Source organism: Protomyctophum parallelum (assembly GCF_964188405.1).
Source record: "Protomyctophum parallelum genome assembly, chromosome: 4".
In the NCBI taxonomy this organism is placed as follows: Eukaryota; Metazoa; Chordata; class Actinopteri; order Myctophiformes; family Myctophidae; genus Protomyctophum; species Protomyctophum parallelum.
This window is the reverse complement of record NC_139700.1, coordinates 24,543,200-24,564,105: the sequence shown is the minus strand read 5'-3', so window position 1 is coordinate 24,564,105 and position 20,906 is coordinate 24,543,200. Positions and strand designations below refer to the sequence as shown.

The 20,906-nt window shown below is 40.8% G+C and overlaps 1 protein-coding gene across 1 annotated transcript in view; it reads left to right on the top strand.

Annotated features, from left to right (window-relative positions):
* LOC310857647 (uncharacterized protein) overlaps positions 1-16,471 on the top strand; it is a 27,428-nt gene extending 10,957 nt beyond the window's left edge. The window contains exons 2-6 of the mRNA XM_083763410.1: positions 5,422-5,475; positions 7,221-7,916; positions 11,580-11,654; positions 12,762-12,837; positions 13,984-16,471. Coding sequence (XP_083619536.1) covers positions 5,422-5,475; positions 7,221-7,916; positions 11,580-11,654; positions 12,762-12,837; positions 13,984-14,200 — 1,118 coding nt within the window. The 3' untranslated portion in view covers positions 14,201-16,471. The remainder of the gene's footprint in view (positions 1-5,421; positions 5,476-7,220; positions 7,917-11,579; positions 11,655-12,761; positions 12,838-13,983) is intronic.
* The last annotated feature ends 4,435 nt before the right edge of the window (positions 16,472-20,906 follow it).

Sequence of the window (20,906 nt, the reverse complement as noted above, 5' to 3'; positions counted from 1 at the left end):
TCTTGAAGCCCCCATCCGCCCTTCCTGGGGTGAAATATTCATTTCCCCAAATTGGGCAAAATACACACATTTTGTAATTTACACACCACCATCAAACGGATAATACGTGAAAAAAAGCTTAAAGCTAATTTCCATTGTGGTTCCCGCGCAACACATTGTGAGCTTGTAGATTGGCTATTCTCGGTGTATGCTTCAGGGGACTGAGTCTCTATCATGCATCTATAAATGCACCAAGTCTCTGTGTGTACTGTGTACGTACGCGTGTACGTACGTATGTATGCACGTCTATTATCCACGTAACTCGAAAACCGTTCGCCCCACCGACTTCAAATTTGACATGCAGTGCCCGGTGTCAAGTCCATCGGATAGCCAATTTCTCTTCCCGGGTTCTGGACCTGATCACCCATATATCTCCATATATGGAGCTGGCCTGTTCTAACATCACAATGGTTGTTATGACACACAATGGTGTTGTGACATCTGCATAGACTCTATATTTGGGCATGCCTGACAAAGAACTCCATATATGGGCATAAAAGGGACACAGATAATATAATTGGGTGGGGCATGCATTTCCAACTTGCATTGTTCAAGTAGGCCAGCGCCAAACTGGCACCACTTGTAAGATCGCGTGCATGACATCTCTGGAGATCTAAGAGTTTGAGGTTTGAGGTCAGATGTAGAGTTGCTGGCCGGCTCCGTATTATGCAGATGTAGGTGATGATCCAGTCTTCTGCATGTATAGTTATCCAGGGTTAGATGAGGTCAGTGTCTTGATCTTCATAATGGAGATGGCCATATATGGTGGCGTGACGTGTCACGGGGCGTGACCATATATGGGGGCGTGATGTCACGAAGCATGACCATATATGGAGGCATGATGACACGAGTCGCTAAAATAGCCGATTTGCTCGTATACACATGATGTAAATTCTCCATTCATTGCCAGTGGGAATTTAGTCTTTGTGTAGAACAAAATAGCCAATTTGACACTATAGCTGACTATAGCAGTGGGTCCACAGCCCAAACCTGGATCCTGATTCCTGACCCACTGTTTGGCATGACCACGTTCAATGAGGCATTTAATGTGGTCAATGCATGCCTCATTCCTACTCTTTATAGTACGACCATTGCCAAAAAGAACAGCTCAACAAGCTCCACACCCACAACACCAGAGGGAATTCAACAAACCATGTGCAACCCAGATTCGGCACAAACAAGGGACTAAATTCATTTCGCTCCTATGCCACCAAAATGTGTAACGCCCTACCAACAGTCATTAAGACATGCGAATCCCTTGACTCCTTCAAAACCGCTTTCAAAGGGCACCTACGGACGGCTGCAATTCAAACTGGCCCCCGTAAATTCTGAATCTCCCCCACCCCCTTTTCCCCTCACTGTATATATATTCTTTCCCTTTTTCCCTTTTCACCTTTTTACGTCTCTAAATGTTATGATGAATTGAAAATGGTGGACCCTCTTGTAAACAAGTGTAATGCTTTATTGTGTTGTCCACTCACAGTTGACAGTTTTTGTATTGAGTTGTATTGAGTTGCAACTCTTGAGTGATGGATTAGGCTATACGCTAAATGAAGCTTAAAGGCAACCAGATCTTGTTTTAAAGATGATTGTTTACAATGTGGAAGAAGGGACATCCGCACACTGCCACTTGCTAGTTCAGAGCAATTTTATTAATTGAGCAAAATTGCTCTGAACTAGCAAGTGGCATGCAGTGTGCGGATGTCCCTTCTTCCACATTGTATACTCTTTGTCATCATCTCACCTGCTCCAAATTGCCTGCCGGGTGTGCGGAAGTCTTCTTTCTATAAAGATGATTGGTTAAAACAGGCGTTTTCAACTGATTGTGAACCAGGGACCACCACCCTGACTTAGAATCAACCTGGGGACCACTATTGTGTTGGGTGGGGATATATGGCCTAAGATTAGTGCTTTTGTAAATTAACACTTGCTATGCATCCCATGTGTATACATCCCATGATCCCACTGTTTCTCAACCATTGACTACTGGTAAAATGTCCTAATAATAACTCAACCAGAAAATCCGGTGCACTTGACTTCCCCCTTCTTGAGATTCTAACTGCCTTTTTCTGTTGAATTTCTTGAACTCCAACTTGTCAGTAAATTACTACATGGATGGACTCATCATAGGTCACCAGGTCATTCAGTTCACGGTTTCTCAACTAGTGGAAACAACATTTAAAACAAATCAACAAATCCTACATTACTCAATGCATGGTCAGGGACCACATGCAATACCTCCACGGACCACCAGTGGTCCACGGACCACCTGTTGAAAACCCATGGTTTAAAACATGATCAACAGGTATTATTATTATATATTAGGAAGAAGCTTTTTTTTCATAAAGTGTACAGTATTTGTTAAAATGTTGTTTTTATGTGGGCAAGCCCACTATGAAATACCACTCATTTTCTTCATTTAACTATGTCATTAATAATATACCTTAGAGCTGTGGAAATAATAAAAAGTCCCCCTGTCACGGGGCAACCCGTGCCCTATATACAAGCACACATCAAACTGCTTTCTATATGAAAGCAGTTTAATGTTTTAAACTTGTGTATTGAAATTGTAATCACTGATTTGTTAGTTGTCTCTCCTGCACTGCTGGTGGAAATTCCCTTGATTAGGTATGGGCCAAGTGCTGTGCAGGAGAGGGGTGTTTCTTATGCTTTGAGTAATTATTTGTCATTGAGTTTTCATGCTGATATATACTTGTTTAATTGTAACGCATTATTGAGAATGTTTAGGTTACTTTTATGCTTATTTATGGGAGTAATTATTATTGAAGTAGTTGAGAAGAATTGTGCTAATAGAGTCTGTCCAGTGGTAGGATCCACTCCTATTTAAAGGAGGCTGCAGGGACAGGCTAGTTAGTTAGAAGTGGGCAATGACACAGGTAACATCCCTGATAGTTAGGTAAAGTAAGCTTAAGTTGTGGCAAATCTGCAAAAAAAAAGAAAAGCTTACCACTAGCTTTCTTCACAGATGTGTTCATAAACATGTCTACTATCACAGAAAAAATTGTTCCAACCCAACTCCCTTGGGAAACTTTGTGACAGCTGCTGAAAGTTGGGGTACCATTATCAACCAATATAAGGCAAAGAATTCCAAATTGCATTATACTAGTAAGTAAGTAGCATGTGACATGTCAAACTAGGGGGTTTTCATGATGCTGAATCCATTCCAAGCATGAGTTTTGCACAAAAATACTCCTTGGCCTAAATTCGGCCATAGCCACTTGCCCAAATGTGCCCAAATGTGCTGACCTCATCACATTTGTCATGACAGCTATGGGCATTTGATTTGTAGGCAAAGGACTGTTTCTTTTGTGCAAAACAAATGCTTGCAATGGATTCAGCATCATGAAAACCCTCTAGTTTGACATGTCACATGCTACTTAAAGTATAATTGCCTTATATTGGTTGATAATGGTACCCCAACTTTCAGCAGCTGTCACAAAGTTTCCCAAGGGATTTGGGTTGGAACTAATTTTTCTGTGATAGTAGACACGTTTATGAACACATCTGTGAAAAAAGCTAGTGGTAAGCATTTTTTTGCAGATTTGCCACAACTTAAGCTAACTTTACCTAACTATGAGCTGAGGGAGAGCTACAGGGCCTTGTGTGATCAAGGTATAGCCTGAAGAGAGTTCTTATCCTGTAATTTTTCTATTTTTGTCCAGTATTTAGTTTTGCTATTTGAATTGACTTTTGCACTGAAAACTGTCTGGACTTTGGTGGAGGAGTTTGGGAAATAAAAAACCCTTTAACTGCATTGCTGACTGTTCTTGGAGCCTTGGCCATTGGGGCAACTTCACCCTCCCTCCCCCCCCTTCTATTTAGCCTAGAACTGGAGGTCTAGAACTTGGGGTATGTGATCAGTGACTACATGTACTGTAGTCTTTGGCTTACAAAATACATCTTTGTGATGTCACTGATCACATGACCTTGGCCCAAGTTCTAGACCTACACAAAAGGGGTGGACTTTTTTATTATATCCTCACAACTCCTCTAAGGAATATTAATGACATATTTTAATGTTGAAAATGAATGGTATTCCCCTCTAAGTTTGCCTGGTTTGTCTGGTGGGTGGTGGTGATCCACCTGAACTGAAGCCGCACCTACAGCTGTTGTTGTATGATGAGGGGGAGGTGTTAGGGGAGGGGATGATATTGTGATGTCACTATATCACAGTTTTTTTCATTGGCACGTTTGACTGTCAAGGTTTCAGCCTCCAGGAAGAAACCCTAAATACAAAGGGAAGACCTCATTGCACATAACCACACCAAGGCGTGTTTGGGAGACAAGAAATACATGGTGTCTTTATGTGGGCAATATGTGTTTTTTGATATTTTAGTGTCTGTGATGTCACAGACACTGGTCTCACTTCCTTCCTGGACTATATTTTGTCTCAGTAAGACTGCACTCCCCCTCTGCACAAGGATGAGCAGTAGGCCTACACCAAAGCATTATGGTCATTGTAGTAATCCAGCAATCCAGTCAAACCCTATACTAGTCAAACACACAGACTACATTATTGTTCTGGCCAGAGTGCAAACTTCAAATTGTGCTACTGTTATCTACTAGAAATACTATTAACATTGAGTGACTGGAGTTTAATAATTGTGTAACACAGGGCCTTGGTCATAGTTGCGCTCTGTCTTGTTTAACTATTCATGAGCATTCCACTACAGAAGAGGAATATGCGGCCGACTTTCATACCATTCGATTATTTCCACTGGGTTTAGCTCATTTTTCTCCCTCAGGAAAAGAAGAAGCCCTTCCCCCTGTTTTTTTTTTAAAGATCCGCTGAATGAATCCCAATATGACAATATTCATGCTTAACCTGTTAAAACTGGGAAAGCATCTGTATCATTTTAGAATTTAGTACTGTAATACTGTAAGTTTTTTCCAGAAACCTCTTTAGAATAGTGCAGGTTTTCAAAAATAGCAGATAAACAAGCTTGCAGCGTGGCAGCTTGTAGTCCTTGTACATCTGCTATTTTAGAACAATTTAAATGTGGGTTTTTTTAACACAAATCTTCTTTTCTGGGGGTCCCTGGCACAAAACATTTTCAGATGGGGGACCGCAGCCATATATAAATGTAGGGGTCCTCATGAAAAAGTTTGAGAACTACTGATTTAGTAGGCATCTGTAGAATTGGCCTCAGGTCTGTGTGTGTGTGTGTGTGTGTGTGTGTGTGTGTGTGTGTGTGTGTGTGTGTGTGTGTGTGTGTGTGTGTGTGTGTGTGTGTGTGTGTGTGTGTGTGTGTGTGTGTGTGTGTGTGTGTGTGTGTGTGTGTGTGTGACTCTTTGAGATTGTTTCAAATGTACTATAAATAAAATGTATGATTACTTAATCTGTATTATTTATCATTTCAGATCCAATTGGGAGTGCGAGTGTGGAAGCACAGCAATTCAACTCCCATGCACCAGGTAAGCCATGCATTCATCGTATCAATTACCGTGAGTTTCAGAGTTCATGAAATAATATGTATAGCACTTTTGATCCACTTTACCCTATATCATTTGTCGTATGACAATTAGTGGAAATTGCTGATCTTCAAGCTGTAATCAGGTAGTAAAAGAAACTCAGTGAAAGAAAGACCAGTGACACCTGCTATTGTTCCCTCTGGGTTTAATGGTGCATTACACTGATTACAGGACATCTTATATCCAGCATTATATCAAAGTTATCAAATTGAGCTTTGAGGAAAATTTTGGCATTTGAGGCAAGTTCTTTTTTTTTGTTGGCCAGGCATATACTGTATGAAGTTGGGACAATAACAGGAGATAACTCAAACTCCCATCCACACAGTCAAATCTTTAATGTTAATTTAATTCAGGAGTAAATGAACACAGCATGAACATCTACAATAGGAACTTGCCTGAGGGACTGAGGGACTAACTTTGCTACTACAGGGAAAACATCCACATGTACATGTTACTATTATTATATTTACACTTTGATTGCTCTTTGTTTTGAATGTTATGTTATCTATGCTGCTGCATTGTCTGTAGGCCTAAGGAAGGCAAAAGAAAAAAAAGTTTTACTCTTATGTCCCTGTACACAAGATGTAACAATAAAGTACAGTACAACCTTGAACCCAAAGCCCTGCTTCTAGCTACAGTACAGTACTTTGTACAATGCTGAGTGTTAATTGAAGGGTACACTTTGTACACTCTGACGGTGTACAAATATTTATAAACCAAATACACCCTGCCCTATGGGCTGGCAGGGGAGCGTGGTTTTGGTCGCTGCACTAGCGCCTCCTACAGGTTCGTCAGAGTGCCTGTTCACCTGCGAGCAGAAGTGGGAAGGCTAGTTCCTCTGCACACTGTAGACAACCTCTGTACACTTCACCCTTGTGCCTCACAAGGATGAAGTGTGCAGAGGTTGTCTACACCCTGCACCATCACCCTACACCAGTAGGGGTTCGCAGTGACAGGAACTACATATGTACACAGAATTAGGCAATGACTGAAATTGGGGATAAAACTAAAACGACAACACGGCTGATGTCAGCTGTACATAACTGCATTACTGACCCACCAACCACACCAATATCCAGGTAGGGGTGGGTGGGGGTGGGGGGCATTGCCACAAACCTAGGTAACACAAACAAAAGCTATTCTCTTCAATCTGTCGCTGCCATTCACTTCACAACGAATACTGGACTACTCGCCCCTGTGCTTGCCCGTTTTTCCTCCCGGAATTTTCCACAGTGAGGGGGATAACTTTGTAATATGCTATTGGCTGTTTGTATTCTTTTTGGAAAAATATAAAAAGATACTCCTGTGGAAAGGCTATAATATTTGACTTATATTGAACCTATAAACAATTTAGTATTATTTAGTATATGTAAGGTTTTGCCCCCTCAAATGGTACCTCGTCAGATAATCCCCACATATCCTACAACAACTTCTGTGAACAGACTTCACTGTAGTATCTTTTCATAAATTATATTTGTACTTGTTCTGCTGTCATGAAAGTTTATAGTTAGAGAAATTCAAAGTCCAGCCGTCTGCTGTCCAGCCTCTCCCACCCCTCACTGGGGAAAATTCTGGGAGGAAAACAGAAACGGGGCGAGTAGTCTTGTTACCACTTTAACAACACAATTTCTCCACTGCTACCTAACTGCAACCTACTATAACCCTGATCTGGTCTATATCCTGAACAGCTGACCATGAGTATCTCACAGTGCCAGAGCTCTCCTCACCTGTTGAGGAGGAGCACACACCAGACCCCACAGAAGTTGGCAAGCATGCAGAACCAGCGGCCACAGCCTCCACACATGAAGACTCAGCACCTGAAGCCGCCACATCTGAGCAGGCGGATCATGCCACAGATTCTCCGGTGGTCCATGCCACAGATGCTCCGGCAGTCCCTTCTTTGGCCCCTGGTGACCATGAAGTGGAGGCCATGGCCACGGCGGCCGAGGCTCACGGAGAGGTGGAGGAAATGCACCTGTCAGCCACGCAGGCCACACACACCGGTCTGACCGAGGACCACCACTCACTGGGTGAAGGGAATGTGACCAGTGCCATTGGAACCTCCAACCACACTGTGCCGGTGATAGAGATAGAAGAGCCCACAGGGTCCGGGATGATTCCGAACCCCACCGAGGAAGCCACCACCGCGCCACAGCATGCAACAGACGCGGCAGAGCCTGCGACAGATGCGCCACAGCATGCAACAGATGCGCCACAGCATGCGACAGAGGCGGCGGAGCCTGCGACAGATGCACCACAGCATGCGACAGAGGCGGCGGAGCCTGCGACAGAGGCGGCGGCGCCTGCGACAGAGGCGCCTGTAATAGAGGTGGCGGCGCCAGCGCAGGATGAGGTACAACCTGGCGTTGCCGACGGCACAAAAGGTAACTGCTGCGGTGACATGAGACATGGATAACGCTTGAAAACTCAAAATGTTCAAGCCAAGGCTGTGGTTAAGGATAAAGTGTGGGGGTTCAGGCATCCTAAAATAACATTTAAATGTACTGCATACAGCTTGAATACAGAAATTGCCATATCTATAGATATAGGCATAATGCTATATGGACTCCACTCCTAGTTTAAAAATATCAGCTGAGGTTGGCTGCAGGTTTACAAAAGGCCACGAAAACAGTTGCTGTGGACCACTGTGCTCTCTACACAGGTCAAGCTGGGGCACAGCACATGGGTGCAATTATGAGCTTTGCTTTCTATAGTCCGTTGATATAGTGTGTGTGTGCGTGCATGCGTGCGTGTGTGTTTGCGTGCGTGCGTGTGCCGGCATGCCTTAAATCTCCTGCCTGTCTCCTTTTTTCGACGACAATCTTTCCCTCTAAGCACCCATAATGATTATAAAATGTTCCTCTGATCAAAGTGGATCAATAATGTGGTTGTAGGGAAAAATACAGTAAGTGATTATTATTTTTGGATGGGGGAAATGAGGACCTTCTTTATCAATATGATTGTTCTACGTCTAATTAATGCACACTGTCTTCACTTGCTCAATAAAATAAAATGTTTAAAGGACCACTTCACCACTTTTCAACCTATCTTCATATAATAGGTCCTCACTAATAAGCATGCTAAAATGGCACATTTGTTCTACTCAGTCTGTGTCTCATAGGAGGGCTGTCGGCAGTTCAGATAACCGTCCACCAGTGACATCATAGTTAGGCATATTTTTTTTAAACAATATTTCTTTTACAAAAATGTTAGATTTTTGTTATCGTGAGAACGATGGATTCCATTTTCGCATTGCAACTTTTCAGGACAGTTTCTATTAGCTTGGATTTCCCCATCGATGATGTCACTGGTGGATGGGTTTCTGAAATGCCCACAGCCCTCCTATGAGACACAAAATTGTGCCATTTTATCATGATTATTAGTGAGGACCTATTATATGAAGATAGGTTGGAAAGTGGTCCTTTAATGAAACGTTTTATTTTGTTGAGCCCCCAAGGGAATGTCCTTGGCCCCCTTTTTCCCCCTACACCAAATCAATGCCGAAAAGTCCCGATTTCCAAGCTCAGTGCATTGCACTTTGTGTTGAGAGCTTGTAGATCACCTACTTTTGTGGAATGTTGCCTATTATGATGTGCAAGGAATAGGAACACCAGGGTCCATGTGGTTAAATAACATAGTATGGGTTATTATCCTTTCAGTACTATATTGTCCTCTCAGAACACGACTGGCTACTACTCATTTTCAACATTGTGCTATAACTAACTATGTCATATACCTTAGAGCTGTTTTGTGGAAATCAGAAAAAGGTCCTGCCCTTCTGTGTTGCCTGAACTGGAGAATTGATTATTGGGGTCATGTGATCAGTCAGAGACATATAGGGAAGGTGTTCTGTGCAGGCCAAAGAATTCACCTTCCGTATGTCACTGATCACATGACCCAATAATCTATACTATTACAACACAGAGGGAGACTTTTTTGTATTTCCACGCAATAACTCTAAGGTATATTAATGACATAGTTCAATGTTGAAAATGAGTGCCATTCCCCGAACACTAACCCCAACCTCAAAATTAGCTCTATGTACATACCATAGTTATAAAAGAACATACAGGTTGGTATGAAACCACTTGATGTCATCCAAGTTTTACAATACAGGAAAGCTAGGTTTCTGAAAAACAGCAGCACACCCTTCCAGTCACATGCAACAAGTTTCAGCATGACCAAAGAAACTTTCAGAGCTCAGCACGCCCCCTAGTGTTAGATAGACAGGATTGGTGCATGATGACAGCTAATGATAGTAAAATGGTTCCAACTGTTGCCTGGGTGACAGGGCGGCAGGGCCTATAGTGGTCATTTCCTCTTTTTTCCACTCTCCCTCTTTGCCGTAATATCATGCAGACACACCGGTCATTTATCTTGCATCCCTGCAGCAGGCTCTTGGTAGTCTTATGTACTCTACTGTAGATGCGTAGTAAGTAGAATTATTTAGGCTAGGGAATGTACAGCACAGTAAATATCAGTACAGCCCAGAAACTGACACAAACGATTCAATAGTGCATAAATAACGATTCTATGTATCAGAATCAGGGAAATATAGACGCTTTTATTACTTGCGCAAGCAGAGCGCGCAAGTACTGTGATCGGCTGCGTATGTCAGTGTTGTCCACCCTATGTCGGTGTTGTCCACTGGCCAATAAGGGACCACCATTCCTCATGACATAACTAAGGTAGTTAGGATTTGGTGATCGTGATACTTGTGTGCAAGGCGTAAATTGGCAGAGTGCATTTCTAGTTCTAATTTAGGTGATGGATGAAGACAAGAGACAATAAACACATTATGCATTCATTATATAGAACATGAGTTTTCAACAGGTGGTCAGTGAAGGTATTGCATGTGGTCCCTGACCATGCATTTAGTAATGTAGCAAAGTGAAGCAAAGTGAACATTTTGTATATTTCTTCCAAGGAACAGTGCAGTGAACCTTTGTGCACTGTTCCGTGGAAGTGTGTTCATGCTGTCAGTTACTGGGAAGTATGAGGTTAAGAAATTTCACAGAAAAGGGAGATAGAATCTCAGAAGGGTAAGCGTGTACCTGCTCGCCTGATTGAGTCGTCATTATTAGGAAATGTGCCTGTATCGTATACTATAATCATGTCATCATGTGTCTGCTCTGTCAGTACTGTATATCAGTTAACGGTTGGATAAAGTAAGAGAATGGAATAAGGTTAACCGTGGGATAGGAATAGATCAGTGGTTCTAAAAAAGCTCTGGACCACTCGTATATTTCAGTTAAATAATGCTTGGGCTTGATATAATTTGTTGCACATAGTATCGTGCAATGAATTTAATCAAGCCCTTAACAGTCATGTTTTTATTTCAATATTTTAATTAGCTATTAATTCAAATGTTTTCTTACATACAAAGGCATTTTATTTATATTTTAAAACATTTTCCTACGGACCACCTGCCTATTATGCCATTGACCACTAGTCTGTGGACCATCGGTTGAGAAACAGTGGTATGTATAGACATGGAATGCATTGAATAGCAAGTCTTACGAAAGCACTAATCTTAGCCCATATCCCACCCAACACAACAGTGGTCCCCAGGTTGATTCTTAGTCAGGGTGGTGGTCCTCGTCCCTGGTTTACAATCAGTTGAAAACCGCTGATATAGAAGATTATAAGGTACTATATGGTATGCTTTATGTAGCCTACCCCGTCATACCGTATACAGTACGACGATGTCACATACGGAAAATCACACCCGTGTGAAGTGAGGGGCGCTAATATATTAAAGTCTAACTCATGTTGATTAGGTGATGTAATAGTGATGTTGAATCACGTCCATTTAGAAGAGCAGAATCAACGTTTCGACCCTTCAAGACCCGGAAGGGTCGAAACGTTGATTCTGCTCTTCTAAATAAACTTATTGGGAGCTCAAGATATGGTGTGTGGAGTGGACATCCTACCTTTTTTCGGTGTATATTTTTGTTCAGCACCCGTCAACTTGTGCAACATGTGCGTGCTTCCCTTTTGTATTTTGTCTGATTGATGATTGTCCCTTCTGTCTTCTTCCCCTGCAGCCGAGCAGCCCAAGGGGAGGATGAGTCCTGTTGACAGTGAACCGCCCGCTGAAACGGAGGCCAAAAAGTCATCAAGTCAGTGAACCCATTATGCAGTCTGTTTCTTTTGAATTATAATATCTGTATTGAATTTTTAAGCTTTCACAGATGTGTCATAAATGTATACAAACAGTGTAGAACAAACAAAAACAAACAACAAAAAGAAAAGGGGAATCAGCACATCATCATGGAACTATGGATACACATTACAGTTAGATATTAATAAAAAAAGCACACCTGTGTGAACCGAGTGGTGCAATTCCCCCCCCCCCTCTCTCTCTCTCTCTCTCTCTCTCTCTCTCTCTCTCAGCACTACCCCTCTCTCTGTTTCTGGCACCCCCTACTGGTATTAATAAATGCACGCACGCAGCATTACCCCGTGTTCCAATTTCACGCATGCGCACACCACTCGTGCTCTTGACTGATACACACGGACATTCCTGGTTGTAGGAGTGGTTGCACCACTCAAATATATGTAGTACACACCACACACATGGGCACATCAAAAGGCAAATTGCAAGAGTACAGCTGGGGCTCTCCAATCCAATGAATCACTTCCTTTATAAATAGATAGATCCCTGGGCAAGTAATCTATGAGTGGCCACCAAATATTCATAAAGTTATTTTCTCTCTTTTAATTTGGCTCTGAGCCTTTCCATTGGAAGAACTCTGTAGATTTATCTATACCACTGAGTTACTGATGTGTTTCGTGAATCCAATTGAACAAAATGCATGTTCTAGCTACACAGAGAAGCTTATTGAGTAGCTTTAAAAGCTTAGCTCTTCTAGGATCCAATACCCCAAATTTTGATGGCAGCCCTAATAAAAATTGCCCAGGATATTTACAGATCGTAGACTTCATAATTTAACTCAATTCCTTTGTCATACAGGACCAAATGCAGTCTGTTTTTACACCCTGAATGTCATACATATTACAGTGGGGGGAAGAAAGGTGATAGAAAATGCACTCATTACCAATAATGACGTGTATTTATTTAAAAATGTATTACACCCACATCCACTGTTTTTCTTTGCTAATGTTGAGTAATTGCTGGCTGTTCCTTAATGGTTCCGTGCTCTAGAATAGATTTAATGGATATGTTACTTTAATAGAAATGAGTAATTGCTTGCTATGTCTTCCAGATTGGTGGATCGTTGGTGTGATAGTGGCCGTGCTTGCCGTTGGACTCGCTACGTTCTATGTCGCCAAACGAAGAAGGTAAATCTGTCACTGTAATCAGCTGCATTTTGCTTTGGACAGCATTCGTTCAACAGCAGGACCTGACACCTGTCTTTCCATGTGGCATTTTCTCATTTGTTAGCATATTTGTTACTGAAAGATCTAATGATGTGGATCTCAGGATCCACATGGGAATTGCGTGACTCCAATGTGGATCTCAGTGTCCTTGTGGCCAGCCTACATCACTCACTATATAGGCCCGATAGATTCACTAAGCTGTTTACACCCATGGATCTCAGTGTCCTTGTGGCCAGCCTACATCACTCACTATATAGGCCCGATAGATTCACTAAGCTGTTTACACCCATGGATCTCAGTGTCCTTGTGGCCAGCCTACATCACTCACTATATAGGCCCGATAGATTCACTAAGCTGTTTACACCCATGGATCTCAGTGGCCTTGTGGCCAGCCTACATCACTCACTATATAGGCCCGATAGATTCACTAAGCTGTTTACACCCATCGATCTCAGTGGCCTTGTGGCCAGCCTACATCAGTCACTATATGGGCCCGATTCACTAAGCTGTTTACACCCATGGATCTCAGTGTCCTTGTGGCCAGCCTACATCAGTCACTATATGGGCCCAATTCACTAAGCTGTTTACACCCATGTTTTGGGCGTAAAGGAATTGTCCAAACTTAGTAGTCTAAATGGTAATTGGTGCATTTATATAGTGCCTTTATCTAAGGCGCTTTACATAGATTGTGCATTACATTCACCCATTCAGACACACACACAGATGGTGGGGTAAACCATGCAAGGCACCAACCAGCACATCAGGAGCAATTAGGGGTTCAGAGTCTTGCTCAAGGACACTTCGACACTAACTCTGGGGGAGCCCAGGTTCGAACTGGCAACCTTGCGGTTACCACTCTACCCCTGAGCCACCGCTGCCGTCTGATTCAGTCATCTTTTTTTGTCAGTGAATTTTACGGAGGGCCACTCTTTCTCTAGTCTGCTCGGATGCAGACTTACATGGGACCAAAGCTTGTTGTATGTCATTTGAATTCCTTATTCTAGACTACTAATGTAGAGGAAGTTTGGAAAATTCCGTTACACCCAAAATATGGGCTGTAACGGAATATGTGCTGAGAAACACTGAACTAAACCATCTTTCCTGCAGCTGGTGCGGTAAGCAGCAGACCCTGATGATCACAGCCAAAGATGGCAGCGAGGGCAACGGGGCGGCGTCATCCTCTGTAGCCAGCGCCCGTGCTGAGGAGAGAGAACAGGAGATGGTGACCCTGATGAACAAGGAGAAGCTCCAGGAGAATGGAAATAACACAGAGGAGTTCACCGTCATCACACTAGAAGAGTCACCGGATAAAGAACAGCTGTAGTGAACGCCGACTACAAGGCTGGGATGGGCTACAAGGCTGGGACAGCAGGAATTGGTGGGAAACGGTGTGTGTGTGTGTGTGTGTGTGTGTGTGTGTGTGTGTGTGTGTGTGTGTGTGTGTGTGTGTGTGTGTGTGTGTGTGTGTGTGTGTGTGTGTGTGTGTGTGTGTGTGTGTGTGTGTGTGTGTGTGTGTGTGTGTGTGTGTGTGACTGACTGCGTGCATGTGTGTGTGTGGTGGGGCTAAAATGTAACGAAGTTAACAAGGTTGATATGAACACTGTGGTTGCCAGCAGAAAATCAACATTGAAAACACACTCAAGCATTGGTGGGTGTTGTATGTAGGATTGAATGGCCTCATAAACCATTACGTGCAGGATTCTATTGTGTATATATTCTCTTGTGCCCCGGTGGCGGCCATTTTGCTCAGGTTTTTGACATAAGAGCAAAATGGCCGCTGTGTGAATATGGTCAATTCTCCTTAACCATGAACCCTACCGTCTCTACTCTGTCGAACTCTGTCAAAAATCACACTCGGCCGAAATAGGAGGACATTGGGTGAAAATTGTCTATCTACAAGCTCACAGCAACTCATTTTACGTTGTGTTCTGTGCTTGTTGATCGCCTATTTTCAGCAAAGAGTTTTGGTGTGAAGGAGGGGACCATGTACAGTATAGACCCCTGGGGGACCCTGGTCCAACAATAATAGGGTTTCAGTGATTAAGAGTGTGATGCATGGAGATATGGCAGGGTGTGTGGATTTCTTGTGGTGTTCATTTTGTGTGTTTTATTTGTTTCGGTGATAAAGTCACCGGGTAAAGGGAGAGCGTTTTTGAGGTTGGGAAACAATGGTGGTCTCTAAAGGGGGTCTGTGTTCCGAGGGACAGATTTATTTGAGAATAATATTATGCTGTGGCATAATTTTCATTATAAATGATTGAAGATTGTCAGCGGATGCTCACAAATAAGTGGATTGAATGGACAAGTCTGCGGAATATTCATTGATTATCTCATTTCAAATCAAGCAGGTGGAGTTTAATATTGTGAGTAACTGGTGTCTCCATCTTCCCCTGTGCTTTCATCTTCTGTATCGTAACCTTGTGTATATTTCAGACATTGCCTGTGGACCAGGGGTTTGTTTTCCATTCTTTCCATAAAACGCTCAAGTTTTCACACTTTTAATTTATGCAATTTGGATTTCCATTACTTTTTGGTTTCTGTATATATGGTATGTGTTTTCTAAATGCCTTAGAAGTAGCTGTCAATGTTTTGTTTTGTTCTTTTGGGGGGTGAGAGGGTGGGAATGTCTATGCCCTTTTCATTAAAAGGGCCGTGTCATATTTGGGAATTATTTAATCCAATGCAATACTTATGATTACCAATTATGAAAGGATTTTGCAATAGTCAAAAGTTGCTAATGTGTGAATCAACTTGATGTATAGCAAAGGAGACTGTACATTTTGAGCACCATTATATGATGTAATTTAACATGGTATGTATGTACAAACAGTTCTACTGCGTAGGGAACATTGAATAATGATGACATGATTTGTCAAAACAATTGAATGTGGGATGCACATAATCATAATGATTATCCTGAGGATACGTAGAATGATTGTGGCAGGGTATACACACTATTTATATAAACAGTGTACACTGATTAAGGAAAAATTTATATGATTGGAAATATTGGGGAGAACAAATCATTTACAATAAAAATGATGTCTTGACAGGGTGCTCAAGTGAGAGCAACTGCTGATATAATTGGGCACATACAGCGGTGAGTATCTTTGTGCATTAAACTGATCTAACTGATTTGTAACAGCTGCCGCTGTCTTCTCTTTGAGCATTGCTACACAGAGGGAAGTGACACATTTGACAATTCTGCAGAACGTTGTCTTACCCAGACCTCAAGTGCCATATTGGCCATAGACACACTGTAGTGTACTGTACATATAACGTAGGAGCAAAATGTCAGCTGTATCCTATGTTTTATTATTTACAGTTTGCTATGAAATGAATTCTACTGATTCTCATCGGTGGGATAAATCATAAACGTCAGTTTGTGTCATTTAAGCTCTGTTAGTTTTCAGAACAACGCAAAACTGAATACAATCATTGCCCACTGAAAATTGTTTCCTTGCTTTCGCTTTCATATGTTTCATTTTAAAGAAAAATAGCAAATGTCCTAGAGTAGGTGAGTGTAATGATGAATTAACAATAAAATGTTAATGAAAATGATTTGTAAAGTCATGGATAAAATAAATGTATAGAAGAGGTGTTGACAGAATGTGCTGTTGATTCAATGAATGAATGAATGAATACATACATACATACATTGTATGTACAGAGAACGAGGGAGGAAAATGGAGTGAATATAATGAAAAGGGAGGTGAGTGAATGTGTGAGTGGCTGGATATTGCTTGTCGAGCCAGAGGAAGTGTGGTTACCATGGTATCAGGACAGTGATGCAAGACCATTATAACACAAGCAACCCAGAGTGAGACATAGATAGGCATTTTGGGGGGAAAAGGTATGTAAGAAAATGTCTCTTACATTTTAATTATATTTTTGTAATATTGTTTTCATCCAGTTTGTTTGTTTGGTTTTTGCGTTGGTGGTCTGTTGACTCACGAATATTTGCAGATGGGATTCTCAGATTGTGTTGGTGGAGAATCCAAAGAATATGATTCCTAATTGAGGATAATGATCGATCAGTCATTATTAAAGAAAACATAGGCCTACTGGGTTTATCATTTGAAGGAAAGTCATTACTTTCCGAGGAGAAACAATTAGGCCTACCTTTTTTTGTTGCTTACACATGAAATGTTTGCGACGACTAAATCACTATATGCATGAGCTGCTTGTCTGTCTGAACTAGCATAATACTCTAGCTTATCCATCTATCCATCCATCTTCAACCGCTTATCCGTAGTCTGGTTGCGGGGGCAACAGCTCCACCAGACTTCCCTCTCCAGCTTATTTACTTATAATTCATATTTCCATAAAAAATAATGAAAACAATGAACATTTAGTTATGAATCAACATTTATTAGTTTTCATTTGTATATGTACACCAAAGGTATAACACTTATTGATATGTATGAACATACCCTTATGTATAATATAGACTGGGGATAGAGACGTTTTTTTTTTTTTGTCTTTATGGTTTTCAATAATCTCCCCCACACATACTCATCTCTCTTTACATTAAAATGACAGCAACAGCTTTACAAAGAGAGGAGTTCTAGAAAAGTAGACAAGGGGTGAAAGCTACAGGGCAGTAATAAGATGGTCTACTGTAGGAGTTTCTTCAAAAAGACAGACAGAAATATGCCAATCAATTTCCATTTCATCAACACCGTTAGCTCAATATATCTTTGTTATGTGTTTGATTGTTTGTACATAATATTTTGCAAGGAAAAGACATTTTGAGTAGAGCAAATGCGGTTTTACCAGCTGCTATTTGGAATCTGCCTCCTGACGTTATACATTGATTGAATGATAGATGAGGCGATTGATAGAACCTCTAATAAATTTGAATTCTGGGGAGATGTAGCACGTGTTGTCTAGTGAAGACGTTTAAGAAAGAAAGAATATTAGTGGTCATGTCGATGTTTGGTTTGGTTTGTTTTTCCATGTCTTCAAATGAGTTTGCACCACAAGATGAAATAATGCCTGAAACTAGGTCAGTGGTTCTCGAAGGGGTCCCCAACAAAATTAGGAACAGTTAACCACGTTAACCCTATTTTATATATACTTCACTTATTTTTTTATGAAATTTTATCCAACTAAATCATGAAATATACTCTTATGGGGGTTTGACTAGAGTTCATGCTTATTTTGGTATTTCCGACCTCCCATGTTTGTTTAAGACTCTTGTCTGGATAAGAGCATCTGCTAATTGTAAATTGGGGTCCCTGGCAGCCAAATACTTGTCAATTGTGGGGTCCTTTATATTAAAATGTGATATGAGAACCACTGGTAGGCTATTAGTCAAAGCTCTCCTGTGAAAAGTTAGGAAAGGTCAGGAGGTGTATTACCAGAGGAATGTTTAGGCTCACTTTAGGCCTAAACATCCATTTTAAACAAGCATTAGCAGTCCAGGCATTTGATTACGTTTGATATTACTTGTTATTTCAATTATAGTCACCTAGAGGCTTATGTTGCAAATTTCTCCATTTCTTTTATGTCTCTCTTCTGCAAAACATCATGGGAAATTACAAACAATGTAAATGTGCTCCCCATCATCGGTGCAGACTTCCCCTAGCTCTGTCTGTCTGTCTGTCTGTCTGTCTGTCTCTTCTTCCTCTCTCTCTGTCTGTCTGTCTGTCTCTTTCTCTCTCTCTCTCTCTCTCTCTCTCTCTCTCTCTCTCTCTCTCTCTCTCTCTCTCTCTCTCTCCCTCTTTTTCTATTTCTTTCTGTCTCTCTCATTGCAAACAAATGTTTGCCATATGATCACTGTAGTTTCTGGAACATTCTGCATTGCCATTGAACAGAACAATTATATATTTATTTATGTACAATGAAAATGAATGCACACGGCTTATATCTTGGAACAATCATTCAAAAACGCTTACATTAGATACAAAAAAGAGATATTTATATACGGTATTTATGTGACAGGTATAAGTGAAGACAACTAGTTAACAGCTATTAAAAATAATAAACAAGCAATTTATTACACGTTCTTCTCTATACATTTTATCTAATCTAATTTATTTGGAACATAATATGATATTTCTCTAGAGGATTACATTAAAAAATGTCACAAAAAGGAATCTATTTTCCTACATATCATTTCAATGCCTCCAATAGAAAGCAATCAAACAGAGAGAGAGAAAAAAACATCTGTTACCTACAATATATACACAAAGTGCAAGGAGGCACTTCAAATATCATGCTTTTAAGATAATGTTCCAAAAATAAAAAATAAAAAAAAGAAACAAAAACAAAGAATCATTGTTTTAACGTCATGCTTCTAACACTGTGAATTTGAACATAATAGTGGTCCAACACTCAGTCCCCATTGGTGACAATATGGTCTCCATCATCTCAATTAATGTAGGCCATTATCATATGTGTTTGAAAGGGGGGGGGGGGGGACAGGTGTAGTGCATGCTTGTTGTTTCATGTGTACAGTATGTGCAGGTATGTGTAGCATCTGTCCATACGGCATGCACAACACAACACCAGTGTGGTCTACCGTCTATGGTGTATTGAGGCTACACTTTGTTAGATAAGCTCAAAAACCAATATGGAAAATAAAAAGAATGTTTGTGACTGTGAATGTGTTTGAAACCTTAAGGACAGAGTGCTGTGTTTGTTAAGTCTTCTATTGTTACTTTAATTGGCATTTGTCTCAAATTTCAGACTGACTGCACAGTTTGAAATGAACATCTTCAAGGCAAGGTTGTTAAGCACAATGAATGAAACGAGACAGAAGAAGACAATAATTGATAACAGAAATCAAATCAACAACTTCAACACAGAATTATCATTAACACACACACACACACACACACACACACACACACACACACACACACACACACACACACACACACACACACACACACACACACACACACTTCAAAAATGTTAGCAGCCAGTGGTCTAGTATTATGTAGGTGTATGTTTTCAACAGGAATGGATCATTCTTACCTGATCACATGTTGTGTGGTATGTTACTAGGTGTCTGTGGTGTGTATAGTCTAAAACCTTTATGACTTCTGCAGCATCTAGGGACTATGGAAACAGTTTTGATTTCTGGGGGTACTGGAGGAGATATGTTTGTTTAGGGCTGGATAAATACAGAGTTCATTTATTCTGGTAACCTTAAGTTAACAGTCTACCAGTAAGTCAATGCACTCTTTTTCACATTATGATTATTACATTTTCTGGTGGTTGAATGGGTTCGATTATTCTTTTGTTTAAGTCTTTATTTGTGCTTTTAGATAGTATAGAAGTGTATGATAATTGAACATATGGAATGTAAAGTTTTACATTTGTGTGCTTAGTACAACCAACCCTAAATTAAATATTTGATCAATGTCTTGGGGAAAACATCCCATCATATTGGCACGTTATAAAATAGTCTTTCCAAAAGACTTTTGTCGTAAACAGTCACTGTGTTCAAAGTCAAAGCTTTCAAAAGTTGTGCGGTACAGAGACAACTGTTGATAATGATTTGCTCATAAAAGCAAGTAAACATTTTGGGGTATAGGCTAAATGTAATTTCCCTGCAAATAAGTTAAGACAGCAGCCTGAGTTGTTGTTTTTCCCTTTTATCAAATTAAGTTTCATGTGGAAAGAGATCATTGTCAACCAGGAATTAAATATATTTTTCTGTTTCTTTGTTAGAATTCTATTCTTTAAAATAATGCTATGCCATGCACCAACTTAAAAAGAAGAAGCTCAATGACATCTCATGTTTATTTGTGCTATTGTTCACCCTTATCTGTGCTATATGTTTTCCAGCTTATGAAAACCCTGTCAAATTTGTAGCGATAATTACCTATTAATTTTCATTTGATTTCATTGGCTTCACAAAGTAACATTTTTGTAGGAAGGAAATTACTCCATGAATCCAGGTACACATATGATAATGCATTTGTTGATATATTATTCAGGTTTAGGGCAGTGATTCTCTTAGCTTTGGATGTTGAGGCCTCACATTGACTGAATAATAATATCAACATCTCAGCTGT